Here is a 24,017-nt window from a genome sequence, read left to right as displayed (position 1 = left end):
TCTTCCTCACCACTTAACATCATTAATGAATATGCTGCCACTTATAGCAAATAAAATGACAATTTTTGCCCTGTTTGATAACTAAATGCATGCTATTGTGCATCTCCTATGTCATTATGAAGAATATATCCAACCAGCAAGACTACATTAGAAAAGGCAGAAATTTTTTTGCATCACTTCACTTTGGTATTCATGCATTGCCACACTGTGAATTCCAAGTATACTAACCTCAGGAAAATCCTCTTGAAAAAGGTTAAAGACAGAAGGAAAATAAGGGTGATTTATTTAGTATTAAGTTGTTGAGAATTTCATGGTGTGTGGTACAACCCACCAAATAGGTATATACAGGCACATAAGAGCATCTGAAATTTTGTGAGAACTTCCTGTTGAGATTACTCCTAAATCAAAATACTACACAGTTAAATACACCAACACAAACATCTGCAGTACCATTACCTATTTTATAATAATTTGTACATCCTAGTATTACATGCATAGCTAGATAAACTGACATATACAAAGTCAACTAGTAAGAAAGAAATGAACTACTTAGAGAAGCCTAAGAGTATCTTCAGCTTTAGCAGACATACATAAATACTGATCGGGCTGCTACATTCTCACTAGTTGTGAGGACTGTAAGATATGAAAAAATACATTAGCAACTCCATTAATATTTTTAACCATATTCTGATATGGAGCATGGAGAATGCAAGGACGTAAAACCAACAACACTGCACCCTCAAATTGCTATTCAGCAATGCAAAGCATTAAGCATCAATGTGCAGTAAGTTATTCACATGCTGATGTGCTTTGCTAGTTCAGTGTGGAAATATATAAAATATGAACAGATGTGCCATGCAAAACCCTAAATTTGGGATTAAAGTTAAGGACTCATTATTCCTCAAGTCCCTAAATATAAATCTGCACACGCGCTACCCCTCCCCTCTGACGGCCTTTGAAGAAAGTTTGGATACAATTAAATTCTTCACAGGCAGGAGATTAAACAAAAGCAAAAAAGAATAAAATTAAAGAGCAAATATGAGCTGTTTTCAAAACAAACTATGGCATTTCTCCAGGTTATTTAATTTATCCTAATGGAAAGGTTCTTTTTTTTTTTTTTTTCTAGTAACTCTTCCCTTCTGATTTGTGGTCATTGCTCACTATTCATAGTTACTGGACTTGGTGAATCTACTGGGTTAAAAGCCATCAAAACTACCCACTTTAAAATGCCACATCTTTTCAATATTTAAAATGGCAGACTAGCACTGACTGTTATAATTAGAGTGATATATACATCAACACAATATTTATGCAAGTTGTGTTTGGAGCAGTTTCTTAAATGACAGTGTCTCTATGTTATAGATGTAGCACCTTTAAATAATCAATTTAATTCAAAGCAGTGCTGGGAAGGATCCATTCACTTACCCGTATCCAGCTGTTGGCCTTCAATTCCACAGGGTTCTGTGGCTCACTGCTGTATAGACAACATAAGCACCACATCAGAGTCTTCTGGCTTTCATCTGCAGGAAAAAAAGCAAATAAGGATACATTTAGAGAAAAGAAAAAAAAAAAGAAAAATCAAAACATAGACAGAATTACACATAACAATCCCTATTCAACCACAAAACTAAAGCCCTAAATATCAGTCTCAACTCATAATGCTTCTATTCTACCAGATTCACACCACGCATTTAATGTTATTCAAATGCAGTTCTTGTGTAATCATTGCCTCCAATAGCAGTATAAAAGGTATCAAAGAGTTCAAAATCCATACAATATTTAGATGGTCTGAAGAAACATGCATGACCTAGTGATTCATTTCCATAAATAACACTTGAAGCTATCATCAGGAACTTTAAATTCAGTGTCTAAATAATATAATTAATAATAAACAACAATCAACAGTAGTAAAATAGTTATTACATTGTGTCCAAAGCTTGCACAACTAAAGAATGCTCACTTCTGAAAAAGTTAAGCTTGTGAAGTATGAAATCATTCATAACAAGAATGTAAAACATCAAGTTTTCTGTACATTTCTGCAGACAGCAGAATAGCTAAATGCTGATGGAAAAAAATCCTATTGAGATTTTCTGTTCAGGATCAGATCGGGTTTCACTTAATTCTAACCCACTGCTGGAAATTAGTTGCCTTCTCTAAAAACCTACTATACTGAGCAATAGTGTCACTGCTCAGATGCACAGATATTATTATAGAGGAGCTGATTATTTGGAGTAAGCAGCTGAAGAGCCATTTAACTCATGATTATTTCCTACAACTTTGTTTTCAATAGACTTGGGTTTTTTTAATGTTCTTTGGCAGATATGAAGGGTCTCTACACTGAATTTCATCCCAGAATAAAGTTGCACGATTGTTAAAAAAATTATGAAAACTGCATGTAGCATTGTAGCTCTCATATAATACTTAGTAAGTAAAAATAATACAAACGTAATACTACATGAGTTTTAGAAATTATATTAGGAGACAATTTGATTATCAAGCTCAACAAGTAATTTCTTTTGTTTTCTGTGTATTTGTTATACAGGATGTAATAAACAATATTATTTAGAAGTGCTTTGTTGGCAAAGCCTGAAGTAAAAAGAAAAGCTCCATTAAGCAATGCCTGTATTTTCACCAGGTGATCAGAGAAGTTAATATTGATTTAAACCAGTATTCTTCAATAAATGTCCAACAAGCCTGTAGGCCATTACTGGCCTCCCACTGACTAACATCTCTGCACAGAAATGGTTTCTCAAACATATGCATTTAACTGAATACAATTTGGGGTATTCTGCCATTGTGTGTTTGGGGATTTTTTTTTTAATATGGATTTTTACAAGACTAATCATTTCCTAGACTGTTTAAGATTGGAGTTAAAGGAGACATCTTGCATACTGCTCAGCAGATATTCAAAGTATCATTATACTTTGATTGTAACTACATCCAACTAGCATTCAGACATCAGCACTAACAGGCAACTCTATCTCCTTAAAAAAACACTTCACCTAAACTCTGATATGAAATTGTATGGGAGGAAAAAGAAACAAATACTGTTTTCTTTGTTTAAATGACTAAATTATAGCCATTTGCTTCCTGGAAAATGAAGATTTTAAACATTATTAATTGTTAGTACTAAAATTTAGTCTGTCTATAAAGCCTGGCTTTTGAGATAATTGTCAATTATATGACTTATATTTTAAAAACATCAAACTATACAGAAAGAGTTGGGGCAGGAGGGTGGGGGTGAAATCAAATCCAAGTTGCCTATCCCGAAGTATATATAGTTCAAGTGTTCCTTCTCTTGACTCATCCTATTTGTATCCAGTATGCCATTAAGTCATTTTATTTAAGTTATGGTTTTCTTTTGACCTAAAAAAATAAAGGAAAGAGATGAAAAAAATGCATGTAACTGCTTAATTAGACTTCTGGATGAGAAGACTTTTTGCTACACATGATGACTTGCTGCATACTATTAAGTGAATTGCATATATCGTTGCCTGTCAAAAATGTAAATCAGTATGATGAAAGCTAAAATGATAAAAACAAAGCTTAGATAAATGATATATTGGTGTACTTTGCCAGCACAATGAGTTTACACAGATTTAGCTAGATACATTCAAATCCCAACCTATGTGAAACCAACTTATATTGGTGTCATAGCTACGCCAACAGTTCCCTGAAAATAAGAGACTTATACAGCTTCACAGTTTTCCCAGTCAGAATTACTTTTTGGCTACAATCAAAACCAAAGTAGCCTCCCATAGATCTGTGAAAATCAGGAAAGGGACCATACAGTCGTTCTGCTGAAGTACCCAATGACACTCTGAGGATCACCCTCAGGTTCACTGGTTTTTTTTCACAACTGCTTTGGAACTGGGGATGAAAGATGGGAAGATTAAGAATGAGGTGGGACAGATCTTAATAATAATTATGGCAGATGCAAAAGATAATAACATCAAAAGACCAAACACACAGCCACAGAAAACCTACGTGGTGGGTTTTTTCCTCCCATTTTTCTAGTAACTGTGATCCCATGGAAAACATACTATCATGGTATGCACTGAAAACCATTCTCAGGATAGGAACAAAGGCATTTGATCTTATTATGGCATGAAAGAATGCTCACTACCCAAATAAATACCCAACTAATACATCCAGAGGAACAAAATTAGTAACTCAAAGGTGGAAATTATATCCCCCAAAAGGTCACCAACTATCTACTTGACTTCTTAAGTAGGTTAATGTTGTAACTCCAACTAAAGGAATGAAAATTTTCTGTAGGAAATTTAAGACAGCGTGGAAACTGTTTTGTAAAAAATAAAAAAACAACAACAAACAAACAAAACCCCAAACCTTTATGATGAATCAGATTACATTTATTCCCTGCCAGTCTCACATCAAAAATAAATTAAAAAAAAAAAAGGGGGGAAAGAAAAAAAAAAGAAAAAAAAAAGGCAATGTTTTTCTCATAACACAGTGTGGTCTTAATCATCCCATGATACAGCTAGTTTATAAATACCCTGTCATGAATGGGGCCAGATGCAAGGAACTAATAAGAAAACCCTAATCTTACAGCCAGAAATATTCTTTTTAGAGCTTGTTGTAAAATTTTATTGAAATATATCAGAAAATGTTGATTAGCTAAGCTGAACTTTCTGTGGAAATGAATGCATACATAAGCATGCACACTCACACACATATACTGACATACAGAGCCACCAAGAAATACCCTAGCATTTATAGTGTTAGTTTGGGATTCAAGACATTTAGGCTCAAAACTCAAACCAGCAGGGTCCTACTGAGAAGATAATCCCCCAGCCCACAGAAAAAACATTGGAATTCCTCACCAAGACTGAATTCCTCATGTATCCCTTGTGATTTAGGACCACAAGTACAGCCATGAGATTTTCTTCGGTCGTGCTTCCTTCACATTAGCGTTCTAAATAAAGCTAACTTGGTCACCTCCTGCTCAGGAGTGTTTATGAGGAGATTATTTTCCCTTGGAGACCACACTTCCTGCACTGAGTGGTCAGCCATGTCAGCTTCCAGCACCAACAGACATTCATCTAAGGTGATAGGTATTGTGGTTTGGACATGATGCAGAAGTATAATGTTTTTCCTCCTCCATTCATTAGTATGAAAGACTGAATTGAACAAAATTAGTCCCTTCTACTGCGAGGGTGGCCTGGTCTCAGACATATGCCTGAATGAGCTATTTATCCAAATGAGAAATTACATGAAACCCACTTAAGAGTCAGCATCTGCTACAGCCAGCACTATCTTAAAGAATATCTTCAGAACTAGTGCCAAACAAAATGAAAATCTGCTGAATCTAAAACACCAGCAGTCCAAAGAGTGCTCAGGTGGCTCTAGAAAGAGGAAATGGTGGGAATGTATAAGCAGACATCTCCAGGTCTATTGATGTCAGAAAATCTCCTTGACTCATCTTTAAGCATTAAAGTGAAGGATTCCATTTTGAGCAACTGAGGTTCTCTGAATTTGCTTGCCTGCAACTCTGAGACCAAAAAAACCCTGTAGTAAAACTGCGTTCTCTTGCAATCTTCAGAGGTAATGATCAACTTGCAGAAAAAGTACTTTTCTTGCTTTACAAAATGCTGAGGGATCCCAAAGAAGAGGAAAGAAGTAGAGGGAACCAAGAATGTATTGCTGCGATTGTTGCAAAAAGGAGTCAAAAGCAGAAACAGATGGCTTTCAACTTTGATGAAAAATATAGATTAAGCTACTTTCTATATGACAATATATTGTCAGCTCAGAAAAACTGATAGTGCAAAGGCCTGTATATTCCCCAAAAAATCAGAAGAAAAGCATGTGCGTATTTGTAAACATCAACAGTTATGGAACGATAATTAAAAAGAGAACCTCTCCATTGTAAAAATAAATCTATAAAGTATGAAAATCCTTTTCTCAAAAGGTGTCAAAAAAGCACGTTTGCTGCTCTCCAACAGTGGTCTATGTTTAAATCTATGGTTCCTTCCCAAATTTTCCTTTCAGAAGGGAAGTGCTGACATAACACACACCTAGCATGTGTTTTGTAGACAAGTTCATTCTGCCTGTGCTTGGAGCTGACTAGAAGATAAAGCCAAACCGTATGACATATCACTTTAGCCTAATGCTGTGCTTGACTTAAAAAGTCCTTCCAGGTGAACATAAAAATTGTTCTTTGAAGAGACAAAATGTGACTTTTTTTTTTTTGTAGTTGTACTAGTAGCAGAAGACTGGCAAAAGATTATTTTAAGGGGCTCACAGAGAAGCTCAAAATTAGTTTTCTGCTTAAAAGTACATCCTAGTCATTTATCAACATACTAACATCTCACTTCCCGAAAAATGCACTGGAACTGCTGGTGAGGTAGCACAGGTAGTGTGTCCTCCCTCCCAACAGTTCTCCTGTCTCCAACTTCTTTTCTGTTCTTTATTCTCATCTACACACATGTATGCTACCAGTAAGAGGATTTTGGCTTTTCATACACTTTTTTCCTATGTCACCACTTTACTGTTTTGCTTTTGATTCTATGTGTATTTTCACTAGTTTGCAAGATGGGGAAAACACAGATTCAGAATAAACTCAATAAAAACAAACACGATCAGAACTTGGTAGAGCTAATAAACACTAATAAAAAAACAAACCAAGTATCAGAAAAATTAATTCTTCTATATTAGAGTATATAATACAGTATTCTGATGTATAACTAGAATAAAAGTCTGTGGAAAGTAATCTGAAACACTAGATTTTGTACATTTTAAGACCCTAACAAAAATGTAATTAATATAACAAGAAAATAAGAAAAACAGAAATCATGATGCACATAAACACTCACTGGGTTTAAAATCTACTGCTCTGAAGTCAAGATTCTGTAACTAATCCATAAAATTAATTAGCTCCAAATGTAAATTTAAGATTTCTCAATGCCACATATTTTAAATAACTTGGCTAACCTTTTCATCTCAAAATTTTACTTAAGTAAAAAAGAATGCTGTGTTTTTATGGAAAAAAATCAAAGTATATAACAAGTTGTATTCTCCTAATTCCTGTAGAATAAAGTTTATGGAACTGCTGCAGAAATACCATTACATGCTCTTACCATATCCTATAACAAAAGGATTCCAACAAAGCCTTCCTAGAAGCTGGCCAATTAAAGGGAACTGCTGGATTGCTACAATAGAATCCTGTTAAAACATAAAAACAAACAAAAAGATAACATACTGCACATCAAAAGTAGGTTAGGAGAACTGTTAATGATACAGATTGTTGTAAATAACAATCCCAATGGTTTTGCTGTGAAATGCTCTGGAAGCAAAACACCTGCAGGTATGTAATAAAAGCAGAACTTCCTGAAATTGGCTATAATGTCATAATTAAAGTAAGCTAAAGCTTAAGTAATTAATTTCCTCACCTAATGCTTATTTATGGTAGAAAATCTGTTAATTTGCCTCACATCCAATAATCAGAAAACAGTATTGGTAACCAAAATTTCATTATAATAAAAGCACAATTAAGCTGTGTTTTTCTTGATCCTCATTGCTTTAATATACTGTCTCACAGAATTTCTGAAGAAATTAATACTTACTGTGGCACAAAACTAAGTATCTTTCTCTTACTTTACTTGCTTTTTTTAAATTAACTTACATAATGACTAGCCAGTAACAAACTGGCAATTTAACTTTTAATCAAATAGAAAGCAGCTTCACTATAAAAGTAGTAGACAATGTAGTTTATATACAATCCTGTGTAGTCAGTCTTATTTTTCCATTTTTGTAGCTTTACTATCTAATAAATGAACACTTTTAAAAACTGTGCTGTGCTGAGGTAACATGTAAGCATCAGGAACAATAACCATCTCCTGCTGCTGCAATAAATTCCTTACATTTGCCTCACGTTCAGGGCTAGCCCTAGACTTTCTGGGGCCATATTCACAAGGTCCATTTCAGGCCAAGCCTCAGATTACTTGAAGTAGCAACACTTAAAACAGATTTTTTTTCCCCTCTTAAGAAAAGACATATATAAATATGGAAAGAAACAGCACTCCCCAAAAATCTTTTATTTAAAAGTTAAATTCAGTTCAGAAAAAAAAAACCAAAACAACTCTGCAGTCTTCAGATAAGAATATTTAAAAGAAGTACTTCCATAAGAAGTCAGCCTCATGCCGTAATGCAATATTTCTAAAGCCAATTATACTGAATACATATGCTGAAAAAGCCATGCTCAGAAAAACATATACACAACTAAACACATAAACAACTAAATTTACTTTTTTAAGAAAGCACTCTAGTGAGTGCAGATTCTAATTACTAAGCAGAACAGCCGGCAGCATATGCCAATGATCTGACCATGCTGCTAGAATTCACTATGTGTGCCACAGCACTGGGGTTAATGTGTCAACAGACTCTCCAAGATTTAAAGGATCAGTTACAGTTTTGCATGTTAAGACCTTTAAATAATCCAATTTATGACCTGACAACCAGAATCAAATTCTTGTTTATTTTAAAGAGTTTTTTAAAGAGGCTAGAGCATTGGCTGGGAAATCTCACGTGACAACAACCAATCAAGAAGAAAAAGCTCCTTTCACAATAAATCAGGGAAACAGGAAGCACACTCTTGTTTGCATTACCTGTGACAGTTTCCCCAATTTGCCTCTCTGATCCAGCAATACATTAGGTCAATAACACAAACCTCTTTACTACTGTTAGCTTCTGGTTTTGTCAAAACATGGTGCAGATTGTTTCCAAGGTTGCTTCAAAACAGGTCACTCTTCCTTTTAAAGCCACTTACCATATGTTTTAAAGTTTCATAAATCTGATGTAGAAACTCCTGTAGCTGGGGCAGGTGAAGGCACACATCCTTCTGGGACTCCAGCGTGGTGGCTTGACCCCATTCAATAGCTTTATCCAACCAATATTCAAAGTTCAGTTTGGGCACGGTAGTGCCCTGGGCCATTCCACAATCCTGAAAGAAAGATTGTAACTCCGCATCAGGCAGCACTAAACACTGGCTTCAAACCAAGAATGAAAATGGGAAGAAGGATTTCTGTTAGCGTTTCTTGTGCTCACATGTGAAGGGGGGTGGTGAGGGGTGTCTCACATCTCATAAGGGTGCCCATTTTCTCTGTAGTAATAAGAGGGTAAAATAATAACCCCATTGTGAAAAAGTAGCAAAGAGGGTAAATTACCTTAGAATGTACCACCCATCTGTGTCTCAGGATTTTATTATCTGAATTTGTCATCACCAATATTTCACTCAAAGAACATTGAATAATATGAGTGTGCGTTTATTTAAAATGCTTTGCATGATGAAAAATTGAAAATGCCTGTTTCAAGATAAATGAAAGCATTAAAAACAAGGCTCAATCAAAACAAAAGGGGTTAGGGGGCCTTTGCTTGTAATTTCTACATTTGTAATTGATCATTAGTTTTAAGCGCAAAAAGAGTATTCTTAAAGGAAACTAACAAAATTAGTATTTCAGCTCTGTTTTTCCTTGTATTATTATACAAAGGAGAGGGGAAAAATATAACCACATGTAGCTTTACACATAACTCAGTTCTGAATAAAAGCTGTACCATATATAATCTATATCCAATGGCACATTTTGCTGTAAAATCTGGGTCTTTGAGAGATGAACATTATTGCCAAGCCAGAATGTTAAAAGCAAACCAAATTGCCCCTGTAAAAGACACCAAAAACAAATCCCCCACATTTTTTTCTGCTTTTCTATTATATTTTTCGTTGGCAGAGGGCAGAGAATAGCACAGCAGGCACTACAACAACCTTTAAATCTCTCTGAAAGAAAGAAACACTTTATAGGCTGAAAGAGCAAACGAACTCTTGCAGCCATTCAATCATTGTTCTGTCCAGACTGTAAAGACAACTGTCAATTAACACAAATGTGGTGGCTGTTTTCAGAAATGAACTGTTGCCCACCTGGAGACAAATTCAGACACTCAGAGATACAACAGAAATCAGTGAATATTTATCTTTATAAGCTACAGACCAAAACAAAACCCCTGAACCTGAGCAGCAACCCTGTAAATCAAGCTTGCTTTACACAGCTAAACCTTACAATCACATCACTTATATAGCATGGTAATCTGAGCCAGATAAAAAACTGAAGATCATTAATAACCTTGTTTAATTTCTATGAGTAATAAATAAATACCCCATAGTGAATCACAACTATTATTTGACTTTGGATCCTGTCCAGCAAAAAAAGTAAGGTAAAGCTGTTGGCTTGCCAGAGTTCAATGCGTATTTGCCTTAAACATGTTCAAAGTAATGTAAGCAAAGCCAATGTTTTTGTGTTCTTTATTACACGTCCATTTCTACCTGCAGCTGTTATTGTCAGCAGAACTCTTAACGGACTTGTGCAGTGCCAAGATCCTACTGATCTTCTATGAGTATCAAAAACAGGCTAGGAGACTTCATCACCATAGCTTGCTGAAGTGACATAGGTCAAATAGCCAGCAGCAATTAGCCATCAAACACTCTTACCATCACAGTGACATAATAAAGACTTTAAGAACAAATTAAAGCCAGGAACTGAATTTACACATTTGAGTAAATTAATGAGCCTGTTTGATGTTCCCAGGTAAGATTAATTCTTCCCCCACCCCAAAAAACGTCCCCTAATGAAATGTCTCCTAAAGCTTTAAGAAAAACGGAAAAAAAGGAAAGGGGTGGGGTGGGGGGAAGAACCACCACAAACACTCCAGCATTTCGGGGCCAGTCACATGAGTTGACCACATATTATCAGAGGATCTGAGGTAAGCAAATAAAGCAGGCTTATCTCCTACACCAAATACCTGTACCTACTATTCCAGTATGCAGAATGGCATGGCCATGACAGAGTAAGGATGGTCTTTTTCCAGAAGTCTGAAATCCCAGCTCCACAATAAGAAAGGTGTTTTATCTCCCTTCTTAATTGCAGCTAAATAAACTTGATTGCTGGTCCAGAGAGACTCCTTAGCAACTCCTTAGCTGGTCCAGAGCCATTGCCTTACAGAAAAAACTGTCAAAGACCGAGATCTACATTCTGTTTTAACTGCAACAAAAAAAAAAAAGTCAAAAAGGACAAAGATAGTACAAATCATAAGAGAAAGGCAATCTTAAAAGTATATCTATTCTATATGCTGCTAATTGGAAGTATCCATTTTTCACAGTTTCTGATAGTTCATTCCCTTAAGATATCTGTCCTGAGTATCTTGGATATGAGCAAAGTACTGTCCCATCAACAGACTTGTACTAGTCACAGAAATAAACCTGTCTTCCCTTCACCAAGAAAACAAAGTAACTCTGTGTTCAGTGCTATTCTAAATTCTCACCTGAAATGCAGCATACTTTCCACAGCTGCCTTGTTGTATGAAAGCATAAGCAAAGGACCTGCACGAAAAAAACCCCAGCTATATATTCTAGAGTTCAGAACACATCTTCAGAAGGATCAGTCCTGAACTTGCTCCTTTCACATCATTTTCTGATGAAACAGAAACTGAGTTGTTCCTAAAACAGAGTTCAGAAATTTTAGCTCCGGTCTAATGTTCATTCATGGACAAGTTTATGTGCAAAAATGGAGAAGTCAGTTTTCTGTTCCATTTCTGAAGTGGATTAAGGGACAAATAAATGTCTTTTTATGTGCAATTAACTTCCTGAAACTGCTCAAAAATACTGTAATACCAGAAATAAGGAGCAAGTGCTCTATATGACTAAGAAAACGGGTAATCTGCAGAGTGTATCTGTAATAGACTGTGGTATATATACTGGGGAAAAAAAAAGAAAATAAATAAATCATTAAGACTGACATGACTAACAATCTTTGTTCACACTCTTTTTTGGGGCAGAAGACAAGGTTAAGCACTGCTGTAAAGCTTTATACAGAACCACTCTTGTCAATTCAATGGTAGCAGAATCCCCTACAGCAACTATTAGGAACTGAATGTAGATTTTTCAAAAATTATCTTCTCAAAAATCCTTTAAGTGCTAAAAATATTGCTGTTATCTGTTTTGGGATACAACCAATTCACATTCTTATACAACTCATCCTGAGATCTACAGAAGAGTACATTAAAGTGACATTTCGAAGAATTGCTGCATTGCTTAATTTAATATTCAGTAATATTTTGCTGCATCACAACACTGCTCATGTCACACTAAAAGAAAACCAGAAAAAAGAACTAACCCAAGCACCTGTTCTATTTGCAATAGCATGATTTTTAAGCTGTATTTATGTATGTGCTTTCTTTAGAAGCCTCCAGTGACAGTTATTTTACTGATGGTTTAACTATAGCATCTAGTCCTGAAAAAAGCAATTTTATTCATATAGCTTACTCTTGCCTTCATCTCAACATTACTGGAAAGCATACAGTAAAATTACTGAATGTATAAATAACACAATTAAAAAGAAAACATAACATACCGAACCTGACATACAGATTTCATCTGAAAAATGGTCACAGGATATATAGTTTATTAACAAGATAAATATAAAACTATTAGTTAATTAAATGTAATTTAAACATTCAGATCCCAGTAAGATACAGAACATATTCAAAGACCTACAGAAATTATAGATAATAAAGACTTGATTAATAATTTGACTTGTCATACTGTCAAGTATATTCCTAAAGTCTCTTTCAGGTTCAAGAACTCTGCCTTCATTTAGTTGGGACTCCTTTTATTTCAGCTGCCAAAAATCAAAACCTGCTTCTTATTTATGGCTATTTACGCCACAATATGAGAAATTCAGAAGCTGGCTTTACTGTGGATTGCCTTAAAATATCCTTTAGTTCTAGAAAGGAGGGGAAGAAACAGTATTCAGTCCTCCTTTCTCAGAACCCCCAGTCAAGCCCTCCTGGTCTTGTACTTGCAAGCACAGGGAACCCTGTGGAGCTCAGGCATGAGGGTACTTGTTATATCTTTCAGAAGCTGAAGGCAGCATTTCCAACAAGGAATGGATTAGCTTTATTCTGTCAAGTGAGCTATCTGGATTAGTGTCTGAAATGTAACACTTCAATCAGTAACTTTTGTTACCAGATCTCGAGGCAAAGCCCTACAGTATACCAGGGCGCTCCACCTGACAACAGAGTTACTGCTACATCCTCCAGCATACACACAGACAAATAAATACTGCACTGCCACAGCCTTCCACGTTGAGATTTACCAGAATACTATTCCTCTGCGATAGTGAACTATTTGCACGTGCAGAAGAGACACCGACAAAGTTTTCAGAAAACTCACAAATGTCTCCTTACCTGTAGTCTGAACATGAAATATTTGTGCATTCAGCATGTTAGGTAGTAAAACAAAGAAGATTTTTTTTCTCTAGAACTGTAGAAATAAAAACTTTTCAAGTAAAACCATAAAAAGAGAAAAACTATGTGAAAGGAAAATAACTTCTTCAGTATTACAAATTCTGAAACTCAGGACTCAGACATAATAAAAAGGGAATATGTGGTTGCTAAAACATTACAGCTCCTCAGAAAGAATTTCTGTCAATCATAGAAAATTCAGTAACAAATTTTCATAGCTTTCAATGTCCCCAAATCTGGCTTTAATAGATAGGCAAAAATTACTACTAAACTTTTATTACTTAGTTTGTCTTTAATCTTGTAAATTCAGCTGTAATTTTGAAATAAAGAAAAGCATTTCAAGTAGAAGGATCTTTGAGATGCTATTAAGGTACAATATTGCCTTACATCACAGCATTCTAAATAAATGTGACAAAAACTTGCATTCAAGGTATAAAGCTCTCATTTGTGTACTTTTCCTTGAACCAATGATATAAGTAACTCCACACTCTAAATGAACACTTCACTTTCCATTACTCCATCTCCTCAAATCTTGGCCATCAGCAACCTCAGCTTGTAAGGAAAAATAAAACAAAACAAGAAAACTGTTCAAATACCTATATGACATGAGGGTCCAAAGGCCCAAAGTGGAACAGGTCATCATTGACCTAACAGAACACATTAACATACAGTCCAAATTCCAAATTACTTTGGGGGTTGTTAACACAAAAGCAGTAGAACAGTCCTTTTGTGCATGTTTATTACTCTAACAGATAGTAGGAGACTAGTATTAGGAATCAGGAGACTAGATATTAGGTAAGCACTTCTGTATATTACATAATGAAAAGATACCATGATTTTGACTCCTTAGTTAATCACCCTTAACTTGATTATGATACAGCATGGTTGATACACTAATAAGAGCAGAAGACTATTAATTTACTGCTTCCGTGTTTCAAAGATGATGATAATCATGTCACAAATTTACTATCGAATGGATGATATTTTGAGATTATGCCAAAAGAAAAAAAAGTAGCAGTTATCCAGAACATAGATACTATTTTCTCATTTATTATTTCACTACATAAAATGTCTATTACGTTCTTTCACCTTGTTCCCACAAGTATATTTTTCATCTTCACTTGGACAACTCTCCTTTCACTTGCCATGAACAAAAAGAAAATGTAATACATACTCAGCTAGGCAGTAAGATCAAACATGACTTATTTCCTACTTTAAAGAAAACCTATTACTAGCCCCACCCCCCCCAATAAATTCAGAAGAAGATTATTAAGAAAAAAGTGAATAATTTTTTAGAAACTTCAGAAAGGCCCAAGAGTAGTGAAGGCTATGTGAAAATTAAAAATAATATATTATTTATTCCTGTCATCCTATTTTTCATAGTGTCCCTTTTTGAGAAATTACATTCACAGGCTGGTTTATAGGTTGATATTAAGTCTAATCTACACTCACTGGCAGTCCAGCAGTCAAGAATAATCTAGACAACAATTCCCATCTTGATTCTGGACAGTGTGCTTACATCCAGTGTTGATTAGTGTTGATTTTTTATTTAATAAGTTTTCAGTTAACAGCAAGTTTGCCTATTCCTCTTTGTGTCTACATCCACAGATATTTTATAGCAAGAACAAACCACTATTACAGAAAACTGCCTGTCTATATGCAGACTTTCCAAATTCAAACAAATTGCATGCAAATGTATCTTCCTCTGGAAATAAAACCAAAGAACAGAGTTTTGCCAAAAGAAAGGAACCAACAATGGCTAAGCAGCATGCAAAATATGGTAAACTAAATATCTGTCAAGCAGATGGTTGGCATTATCATTCAACATTTAGACTAACAATTCTCCTAGAGAAAGTAATTAACTCCTCTATTTTGCTCCTTTGTATTTGTTTCTTCTATTTACTTGGATAACTAGCATTTTCACAGTTGTCAGATCTGCCTTCTGAATTACATTATCAGGTCTCACTGGAAAAAGAGCCCAATTTTCATCTTTAAGGGACGGTGGCCACTAACAGGGCTACTTTTGTGGACAGCATATGTATTAAACCTCTTGCACAGGTTTAATCTGAGTAACGTTGCAAACAGCAAAATGTTTCCAGTTGTGTTCTGTGGCCCTGCAGGACTGGAGAAGACTCAATGCCTTGAGGAAGCATGCATTGCTAGCATTCATACAATATCTCCCTTTCTAAGAACACTCTGAGAACATTACTTCTCCCTCTCCCCTCAGTAGGACTAAATGATCATAATAGAGCCTTCTCCTTCCCAATCATCAGGCTATAAGCCTCATGACCAAAAATATATTATTTATTAGCCTTCCCTGATAACAGTAACCACATAAAAATTAACTTTAAAACTTTCTGGTTCTAATGGCAGGCTTGTCTTGCAGCAGCAGATCTTCCTTCCAAAGTACCCCATTTCAAAAGGCTAAGAATAAAACCTTCTTTAATGGGAAAGGCAGAAATATTATCTCAGCACCTCTATCTAATTCTTATCTTTTGCTCAAGGGAACAGTGAATGATGTGAAAGATGTTTAGGAGTTATATTGCTGAATTTTACAGATGTTATTTGTTACCTGTCCATAATGAATCTTAACCAGACAACAAGTCAATTAATTATCACTTCCATACACAAAAGATGTAATTACCAGCCCACAGAATGGATTACTATGTTTGTAGGCACACACTGAATACAAAGTCTGATCACAAGCCACTGCAAGTCACTCCTGCAAGAAACGCAGCAACTAAGTTATTATGACTCCCAAGACCAAAAGGTTTTTTGGTTTTGGGGTTTTTTTAAGTTAAATTTAAGAGGAGAAAGCAGACAATGAAGTAAAGTACCTTTATATCTCTGGCAGAAGGCTCTACACAATTCAGCAAAGTACCAAACCAGTGTCCTCATTTATAAGAATAAGGACTAGCCAGATCAAAATCCAGGAAGGCCCACATAAAGCTGTCCATACCACTAGGCAGGGAATCAGATGCGTATACAAAATGGAAGTTTGTTTCAAGGCAGTAAAGCAAATCCTAGAATTAACCAGTGCACACTGATGTTAAGCAGATCAAGATGGCCTTCCAAAACAGCAGGACATGAAAGAAAGAGGGAGGTTCTAGATCACCCTTTAACTCCTTGCTTGTTCTTCCATATCTGAATTGTTTACCTCTCATCAGTACACAGTGATCTACCACAGAAACGTTACAACATTATATGACAAAATACAGCAGAAGCTACAAGTTAGATACTGGGCATGGTGAATAGAAGCACAAACAAGTTCACACCTTCATCATCTTCTGCAAATGGAGAGATGAAGTCCATCTGCTTTCAATGTATTTCCTCACTAAGGCAAAAATATACATATTTTGTTTTGCACAATCTAAAAACCAAAGCTTCCAAGATTAGGTCACTGGAATGTGGCAATTTCTTCTAGTGCTTGAGGGATAAAGATTTTTTGGGACAGTTCTAATGAAGCTTTTTAATGAAGACTTAGTTTGCTGGACAGAGCCTTTTCACTCAGCCCAGGTCATTTTCACGTAAGTTCTCTGAGAACAGCTGCAATAAAGGCCACACAAAGAAAAATGCAGCTAAGATGACAAAGAATAAACGCAACTCTGGAAAGAGGCATTAGGTCTGATTCAGCCTCTGAACTGCAAGAGGCAGAACTGCTTCTGTAGAATATCTGGTAACACAAAAATAAAAGTAACATTTTTACACCACTTTGCAAAAAATCCAAACATTGCTAATACCAGTTTAGCTTCACTATGGCTAATAACATCACACATCAATTGTGCATGGGCTTCCAATATAAGCAGTCTAAACACTACATAAACTAGACCTTCTTTTGCAGGTTACAGGAAAAGGAATGAAATTCTGATTCTGTTTACATCACCAGCAAAAGTTTTGTTAGTCTCAGTGGAGCCTAAATTTCACATGGTGCATTCAAGACACTTGAGATGCTTATCCACATAAGAACTCACCAATTCACTACACCAGAAAAGTCAGACCCGTTAGCCATAATGGCAAGTTCTTGTTAGACGTAATTTATTGTTTGTACCCCTTCTCCTTACCCAATATGCCAGCTAATGTGTCACTCAGTTATCTCATGGGCTATCTGAAAGGAATTTTGACTATAAAGTTTTCATTACCCTCTTTTGGCAAATATTATGCTCTCACACAACTTCATGTAAGCCAAAGCAAAGATGTGAATGAGTTACAATTACGTAGACACAGAGTCATTTTGTAACAAATACAAATTGTACTTTCTCAGTTAAACTTTTACATCCGGTTATCACTGTCTCCTCCAGCTTAAATCCACTATTAGACATTTTTACTGTAACCTCACATGCCTAAAAGGCTTCCTTCAACTCCTGTTCTACAGAACAACACTTCTTCAGAAACAAACTGATCTGGGGCTGCTGGTGGACAGCAGGCTCGATGTGAGTCAGCAGTGTGCCCTGGCAGCCAGGAGGGCAAACCGCATCCTGGGGTGCATCAAACACAGCTTAGCCAGCCGCTCAAAAGAGGTGATTATTCCGCTGTATTTAGCGATGGTGCGGCATCACCTCGAGTACTGTGTGCAGTTCTGGGCCCCACAGTTTAAGAAGGATGTTAACGTCCTTGAATGCATCCAGAGGAGGGCAACAAAGCTGGTGAAAGGGCTGCAAGGCATGTTCTGTGAGGAGTGGCTGAGGACTTTGGGTTGTCTAATTTGGAGAGAAGGTGCCTGAGGGGCGACCTCATTGCTCTCTGCAGCTTCCTGAGGAGGGGAAGTTAAGAGGGAGCTGCTGAGCTCTTCTCCCTGGGATCCAGCGACAGGACGCTTTGGAATGATTCAAAGCTGCAACAGGGGAGGTTCAGGCTAGATATTAGGAATCATTTTTTTTTAATGAGAGTGTGATCAAACACTAGAACAGGCTTCCTAGAGAGGTGGTCGATGCCCCATGCCTGTCAGTGCCTTAAAAAGAGGCATTTGGACAGTGCCCTTAATACCAGGCTTTAACTTTTCATCAGCTCTGAAGTGGTCAGGCAGTTGGACTAGTTGGTGTTTGTATGTCCCTTCCAAACAAAATAGTCTATTCTATTCCATTCTGATCTGAACATAAACAAAACCAATCATCCAAGCGTCCCTCATCATTAGGCCTCCTCTACAATTGACTTGTATTTATATACTGCTTAAGTGGAATACAGAGAAATTTATTTCCTTATGATTCAGTTCCTCTGAAAAAAAACTTTAAGTAGAGATTAATTCAAAGCTTCACATGAAATAAACAGCATTCCTCTCTTTCCAGAGTTACAATACTTTGAGCTACCAGTGGGGTGGGGGTTGCATATAAAGCAATCCTTGGCACTTTTTTTTTTGCTTTTCAGATGTTTCACTTTAAATTCTGCAATTAACAAGAATATGCAGTAATTCCCTAGTATCCAACCTTAAGTAGAAGAACACACATTAAATTGTACACAACAAGTTAGAATATTAGTCCTCCCTTCAGAGGAGTCATACGTAACCTGTAATGTAAAAGAAAAAAGTGTATTCCTTTGTATTAGTGTATCAAGGAACCGCATTCACTTCTATCTGCACATACTAAAATTACAAGAAAGCAGGGGGACACACGCCTAAAAACGTTCCTGCCAGAACATTATCTTTCTCCAACTAAGTTCGTGGAGAAGATTCTGCAAATGGGTAGCACAATCCAAAATATTCACCTTTGTTTCAACATTTTAAAAAAAAAAAGGAGGGCAGGGGAAGACAGGACACAATCTATTTAGACACAGAAGAATGACTACCCTTTCTTTCTTCAATTAAATTGTAAGTCACCACTAAAAGGCTTCATATTTCCAACAATTATGCTTCTTTAATAGCCATGCAACTTTGACAAATTCGGCTTTATTCCTGACTTACAGAGATGTAAGAAAAGAAGACATGTGGTCCAAACTCTTTATCACAAGTATTTGAACATCAGTTAAAATACTGCCTATGGTATTGATATCTAGTGCTATTCATAGTGTGTAGAGTTGTCTTGATTATACTAAGTGAATTCCTTTTTGCTGAGAATCTCTATAACTGTTTTTTTAAGAAACTCTAATATTTAGTATAGTAACAAAGCACACACCTTTCAATGAAATTCTGCTCTACAGAGTTAAAGCACTTCTACATAAGCATAAGGAAACAGAGGCACAAACAGAAAATTACTTGTCCAAAGTCACTGAGGAAACAAATGACAGAAAGAGATAAAAGACACAAATCTTGTATGTTCTAGCCCATTAGACAACACTGCTTCTCAAGGGTTTCCTCAAAGAAAATCTATTACTCAACCTAAGCTCCTCAAGCATGACACAATGGCTTATGCAATGGTGAAGGGCAATATTCCACCAAAAAGAAACAGACCACACAACAATCACAGGAAAGTATTTTCTTACCAGTTTTTATTATACATACTTACTTTTGTATGAACTCTAGTAACAGCATAGTAAGTGTAAGTAAAAAGTGATATATTGTTTCTCGCATTCCCTGCATCAATATATTCATTCTAACATCAGTTGAGGCTACTGAAATTCTGTGAAAACCACTCCATAGTCCACATACAATGAAAGCAAGTTTGCAACTGAAAGAATGCATTTCTCTTTGGCATAAAAAAAAAACCCTTAACAATCTCATACTTCCCCCTCCTCCCCCTGATTACTCACACCCAGAAATAGCCACAGAAAAAAATCTTTGGAATAAAGATGTATTTATGGCACTAAGTACACCTGACAGAAAAAGAAAAATGTATTCTTCAGAAGAATAAAAATAACTTCATGACATCCACATCAACATTTACACCTTTTTGTTGTACATTATTTTAACATGCTCCCACAGACACTTGTCCCTGGAGTCCATTGACAAGGTTTCATGCTATTCACAGGCATTAAATCAGGCTATTCATTCTTTGCAAACAAGAAGAGATAAGTTTCCTCAGAAACATTTAGAGCAATGACTTTCAGTGATTCACTCAGTCAAACTCACACTGCAGCAAAAATTAGCTATGTGGGCGTTTAGACTGGAGACAGGGCACTGACATTCAAAGCGATGAGGCCTTGATTTGGCGAATTCTCTGTCAATTATTCCTGCATATTCTATGTGCATGTACTTTTTAATGTGCTAACAGTAGATCCTGTGAATTGCCAGTAAGACTTTTGTTGCATCTCTTCATGAAAAACTCGAAATTTAGCAATGCAACGCTTGGTATGAAATTAAAGCTATATAGTTCTGGTATTCTATGGGAAGGGAGTTTCTTATGAATTTGGGAAGTTGATTATAGATAAGAACTTTTAATGTACAACATAGGAAAAAAAGTGTTAGCTAGTGGTATGTCTCTTGGCCTCTTCTCCTTGGACACTCATATATGTCAATTTAGTTTTATATTATGATACTTTATTACAGTCACTGTTTGGAATATTTCAATACTGTCACATTCTTAATCAAGATTCATAAAATAAACATGTCTAGTGAATCTACCAGTAGGAAGGAAGGACAGCCTTGTAGTTTGGCTTCAGGAGTCAGAAGCCTAATAGTCTGATTCTCACTTCTGACATCTCACACATGACACTAAAGAAGTTATTTAAGTTTCCAAGGCCTATTCTACTTCACTTCTACAGGAACCTGACTAGTACTGCTCTAATTTTAAAGTTTAATAGTACAGTGTATATTTTTGCCTTTTTTTTTAAATCAGACTGAAAATACATGTCTGATAATATCAGATTTGCTACAATTGCAAGTAAAAAGAATTTCTTCCTCTCAAAGATTTACAAAGTTCCTTGTGCTGCAGTAGCCTCGCGGACTTTATTTCAATAGATACCGTTAACTGATGCTGTGAAGATTACATCCGAGCAAGTCACCTGTCTTTAGACTGTATCCAATAATATCTGTATAATTCATGACTCGTAAGTTTACGAAAATCTAACTCAAGGCATTGCTTACCTACAGAATTTCTATTAAAAATTAAAACTGCATGCAGAAGTTCTATGTCAGAACCCTGCAACCATATGCAAGGCTGACAGTTTAAAAAAATAGCAACAGAAACCTCTTGCAAATAGCCTAAGTCTGACATGAGTCCATCCTTTACCATTACACAGTTAGAGTAAAAGCACTCTTGAAAAGGTGTTAAAGAAACTGTAACTAAAAATTTCCAAATTCAGAAAATTTAAATTATAATCATTAAATTAATATAGATTTCTCTTTATGATTTATTATTAATTTATGTTTAATTAGTTTCTGATTAATATAATACTAATAAAGAGCATTTTTATATTAGGGATACAGTGTTTAACTCCAAATCATCACATGCCACTTGTCATAGCTATATAAAATCAATGGATAACTAATTTTTAAATATTTTTGCAGTACCCACAAAGTTATTGGCCCTCACCAAGCAGAAAATATTTAACATATTCTACATTCCTATAACTTACAAAGTAGACTAACTATGTGGTCCTAAAGTGGTCTCAGAAGTTAGTGGGATGTGCCACCAATATTCAAGACAGAAAAGATTTTTTAATTCCGAAGCTCCATGAAAGAAAATACAGATTTTTAATAAGCATTACCATTGTCTTCATTTTAGCAATATTAATAATAATGACAGTCATTTATGATAACACTAACCAGAAAATTCAGTCTGGGAATACCCTTCTTGGTGAACATTAAACTGTTTAATTCAAGATTTGACTTGATTTTTGAGAGTTGCTCTACTGTTTATGAATGTAATAAGATCTTTACAACTTGGCATACTTTTGTGTGTTTTTTAGATCAGGTTGGCACAAAATCTGTTGTATTAATTTAAAAAAACCCACAACTGATAAATCAAAGACTGAAGATTTTTATTTGGGGTTGATCTCATGCAATATATGCACCTTCCTGTAAATGTGAAAAATGTTTCCATGTATATCAAAGGACTCTAACTTCTGAGTTATTGTTTCAGGAAAACATTGTTTCCCCCATCACCCTCACAAGATCCTTCACCCATCTTTTGAAAGACAGCTTTGTCAAAAACAGCACCTTTATAACTATAGGTCGGTATACTGAAACATATGGCTTAGGCAAAAAGAAAGAAAAGAAATTATCGTTTAAAAGCGTACTGAGTGCATAAGGCAGCTCCATTAACAGGACAACAGCCATGTACAGGACCTTCAAACAGGTATCCTTCGGTTTTTTTAACTCTCCATAACATCACCCGTAAAACCCCAACTCCCACTGGTGTCCCTTAGGACACTTTCACCCATGGTATCCTGTGGTTAATTTAATGGACATACCATCCAGCTGGCCCATATGCACATGTTGACTAGATTGAGGACTACTGCCAAACAAAAACATGGACCAACAGTCTCTCTCTCTGACCCTGCCCTCAATTTTTAGAAAATATGTAGGAATAGAATTGTTTTCAAACCTTTAACCTGCTTTCAAACTTGGTTAAAATTGACTAACATGTTCAATCCTTAGTAGCCAAAGACATGAAGATGTGGAATCACACTGATCTCATTTCCCGAGGAAACTAAGATAAAAAGCACAGAAATTATTATCAAAACTTGATCCATGCCTGTAAGCGAACGGATAACCTTCAGGATCTGTTCGCGACACATACTCTCCCACCGCCGTGTTCTCTAAAGCCAAGTCTTCACTGAGGGGCAAGTATAGCAGCGTTTATATCCTCTGTACAAACCAAGCACTAGAGGACAACCATCACAAACCTTCAGCAGGCCTGCTTCTATCCAAGAGATGGCAGTAGTGAACAAACGTCCACACAGAGAGGAAGAGAGCCTACCCCGGGGAGGAAAAACGATAAACAAGAGGGCTTTCCAGCAATGCCCAAATCCAACAGACAGAAGATTTTCATAGACGTGTCAGTAGCTCACAATAAACTTTGATAAATATCTCAATTTCTGCTTCAAACATATGATGATGAATTCTTCTGACACAATTTTTGAACCTTGAGCAAAGAAGGGAAAATGAACATAAAAACAAGTAAGACAGCAAATAATCCATGTAACTCAGAAAATAAATGTAACGTCGCTGGGTTTAATGGCCACAGACAGGAAAGCTTTCCTTTTGCAGAAAAGATTCATAGAGTTTGCACTGGGGGAGAGTGGGGGGAAAGCTTCAGATCCTTATAGTTACGTATTGGAAAAAATTCTCAAATTCTCAAAATTCCCCTGGTTTTCAAAGGCCCGTCACTAGAATGTCATGTCCTACAAATTCTACCTAAAGGATTCTTCACTGCGATATAGAGCAGTAACCATTACCCCGTTTTAGTTATTCCTCCACGTAAAAAAATGGTGGTTTTGGAAAACTTCTGAGAGGAGCGGAAGGTAGTGGTTTTATTACCTACATTTGTGAACCAAAAATCAAGAATAAAACCGGCAACTTCTCCCAACACTTATGAGGCATTGGTCTTCCCTGATCTTTAGTTTTCTGAGTAAAAGGCCAGCTACGCTATCTGACAGACAGTATTCTGTAAACACATACTGGACTGGAGCTCCTCCACTAGAGCGGATGTCTGCGAGCGTCAGATTGCACAGAACAAAAGCTGGCACATCTGCTAAACGAGAAGCAAAGCTGTAAACTTTTTACTCCCTCCCTCTGTAAAGCATTTCGGAAGGTAACCCTGTATTACAGTTGCACCGATCTCGCACACGTATCACAAAATGACGTTTCATCGCTCGGTTTCCAAAGTTCCTAGAACAAA

At 36.1% G+C, this 24,017-nt stretch overlaps 1 protein-coding gene across 1 annotated transcript in view; it reads right to left on the bottom strand.

The window, feature by feature from the left end:
* FANCC (FA complementation group C) overlaps positions 1-24,017 on the bottom strand; it is a 92,984-nt gene that overhangs the window by 68,301 nt on the left and 666 nt on the right. Inside the window, exons 2-4 of the mRNA XM_049796255.1 lie at positions 8,786-8,959; positions 7,098-7,182; positions 1,426-1,520 (exon numbers count right to left, since the gene is read on the bottom strand). Coding sequence (XP_049652212.1) covers positions 1,426-1,520; positions 7,098-7,182; positions 8,786-8,950 — 345 coding nt within the window. The 5' untranslated portion in view covers positions 8,951-8,959. The remainder of the gene's footprint in view (positions 1-1,425; positions 1,521-7,097; positions 7,183-8,785; positions 8,960-24,017) is intronic.

The sequence above is a fragment of the Accipiter gentilis genome, chromosome Z (genome assembly GCF_929443795.1).
Source record: "Accipiter gentilis chromosome Z, bAccGen1.1, whole genome shotgun sequence".
Classification (NCBI taxonomy): domain Eukaryota; kingdom Metazoa; phylum Chordata; class Aves; order Accipitriformes; family Accipitridae; genus Astur; species Astur gentilis.
The sequence above is the reverse complement of the archived record's forward strand: the minus strand, read 5'-3'. Positions and strand labels throughout refer to the sequence as shown.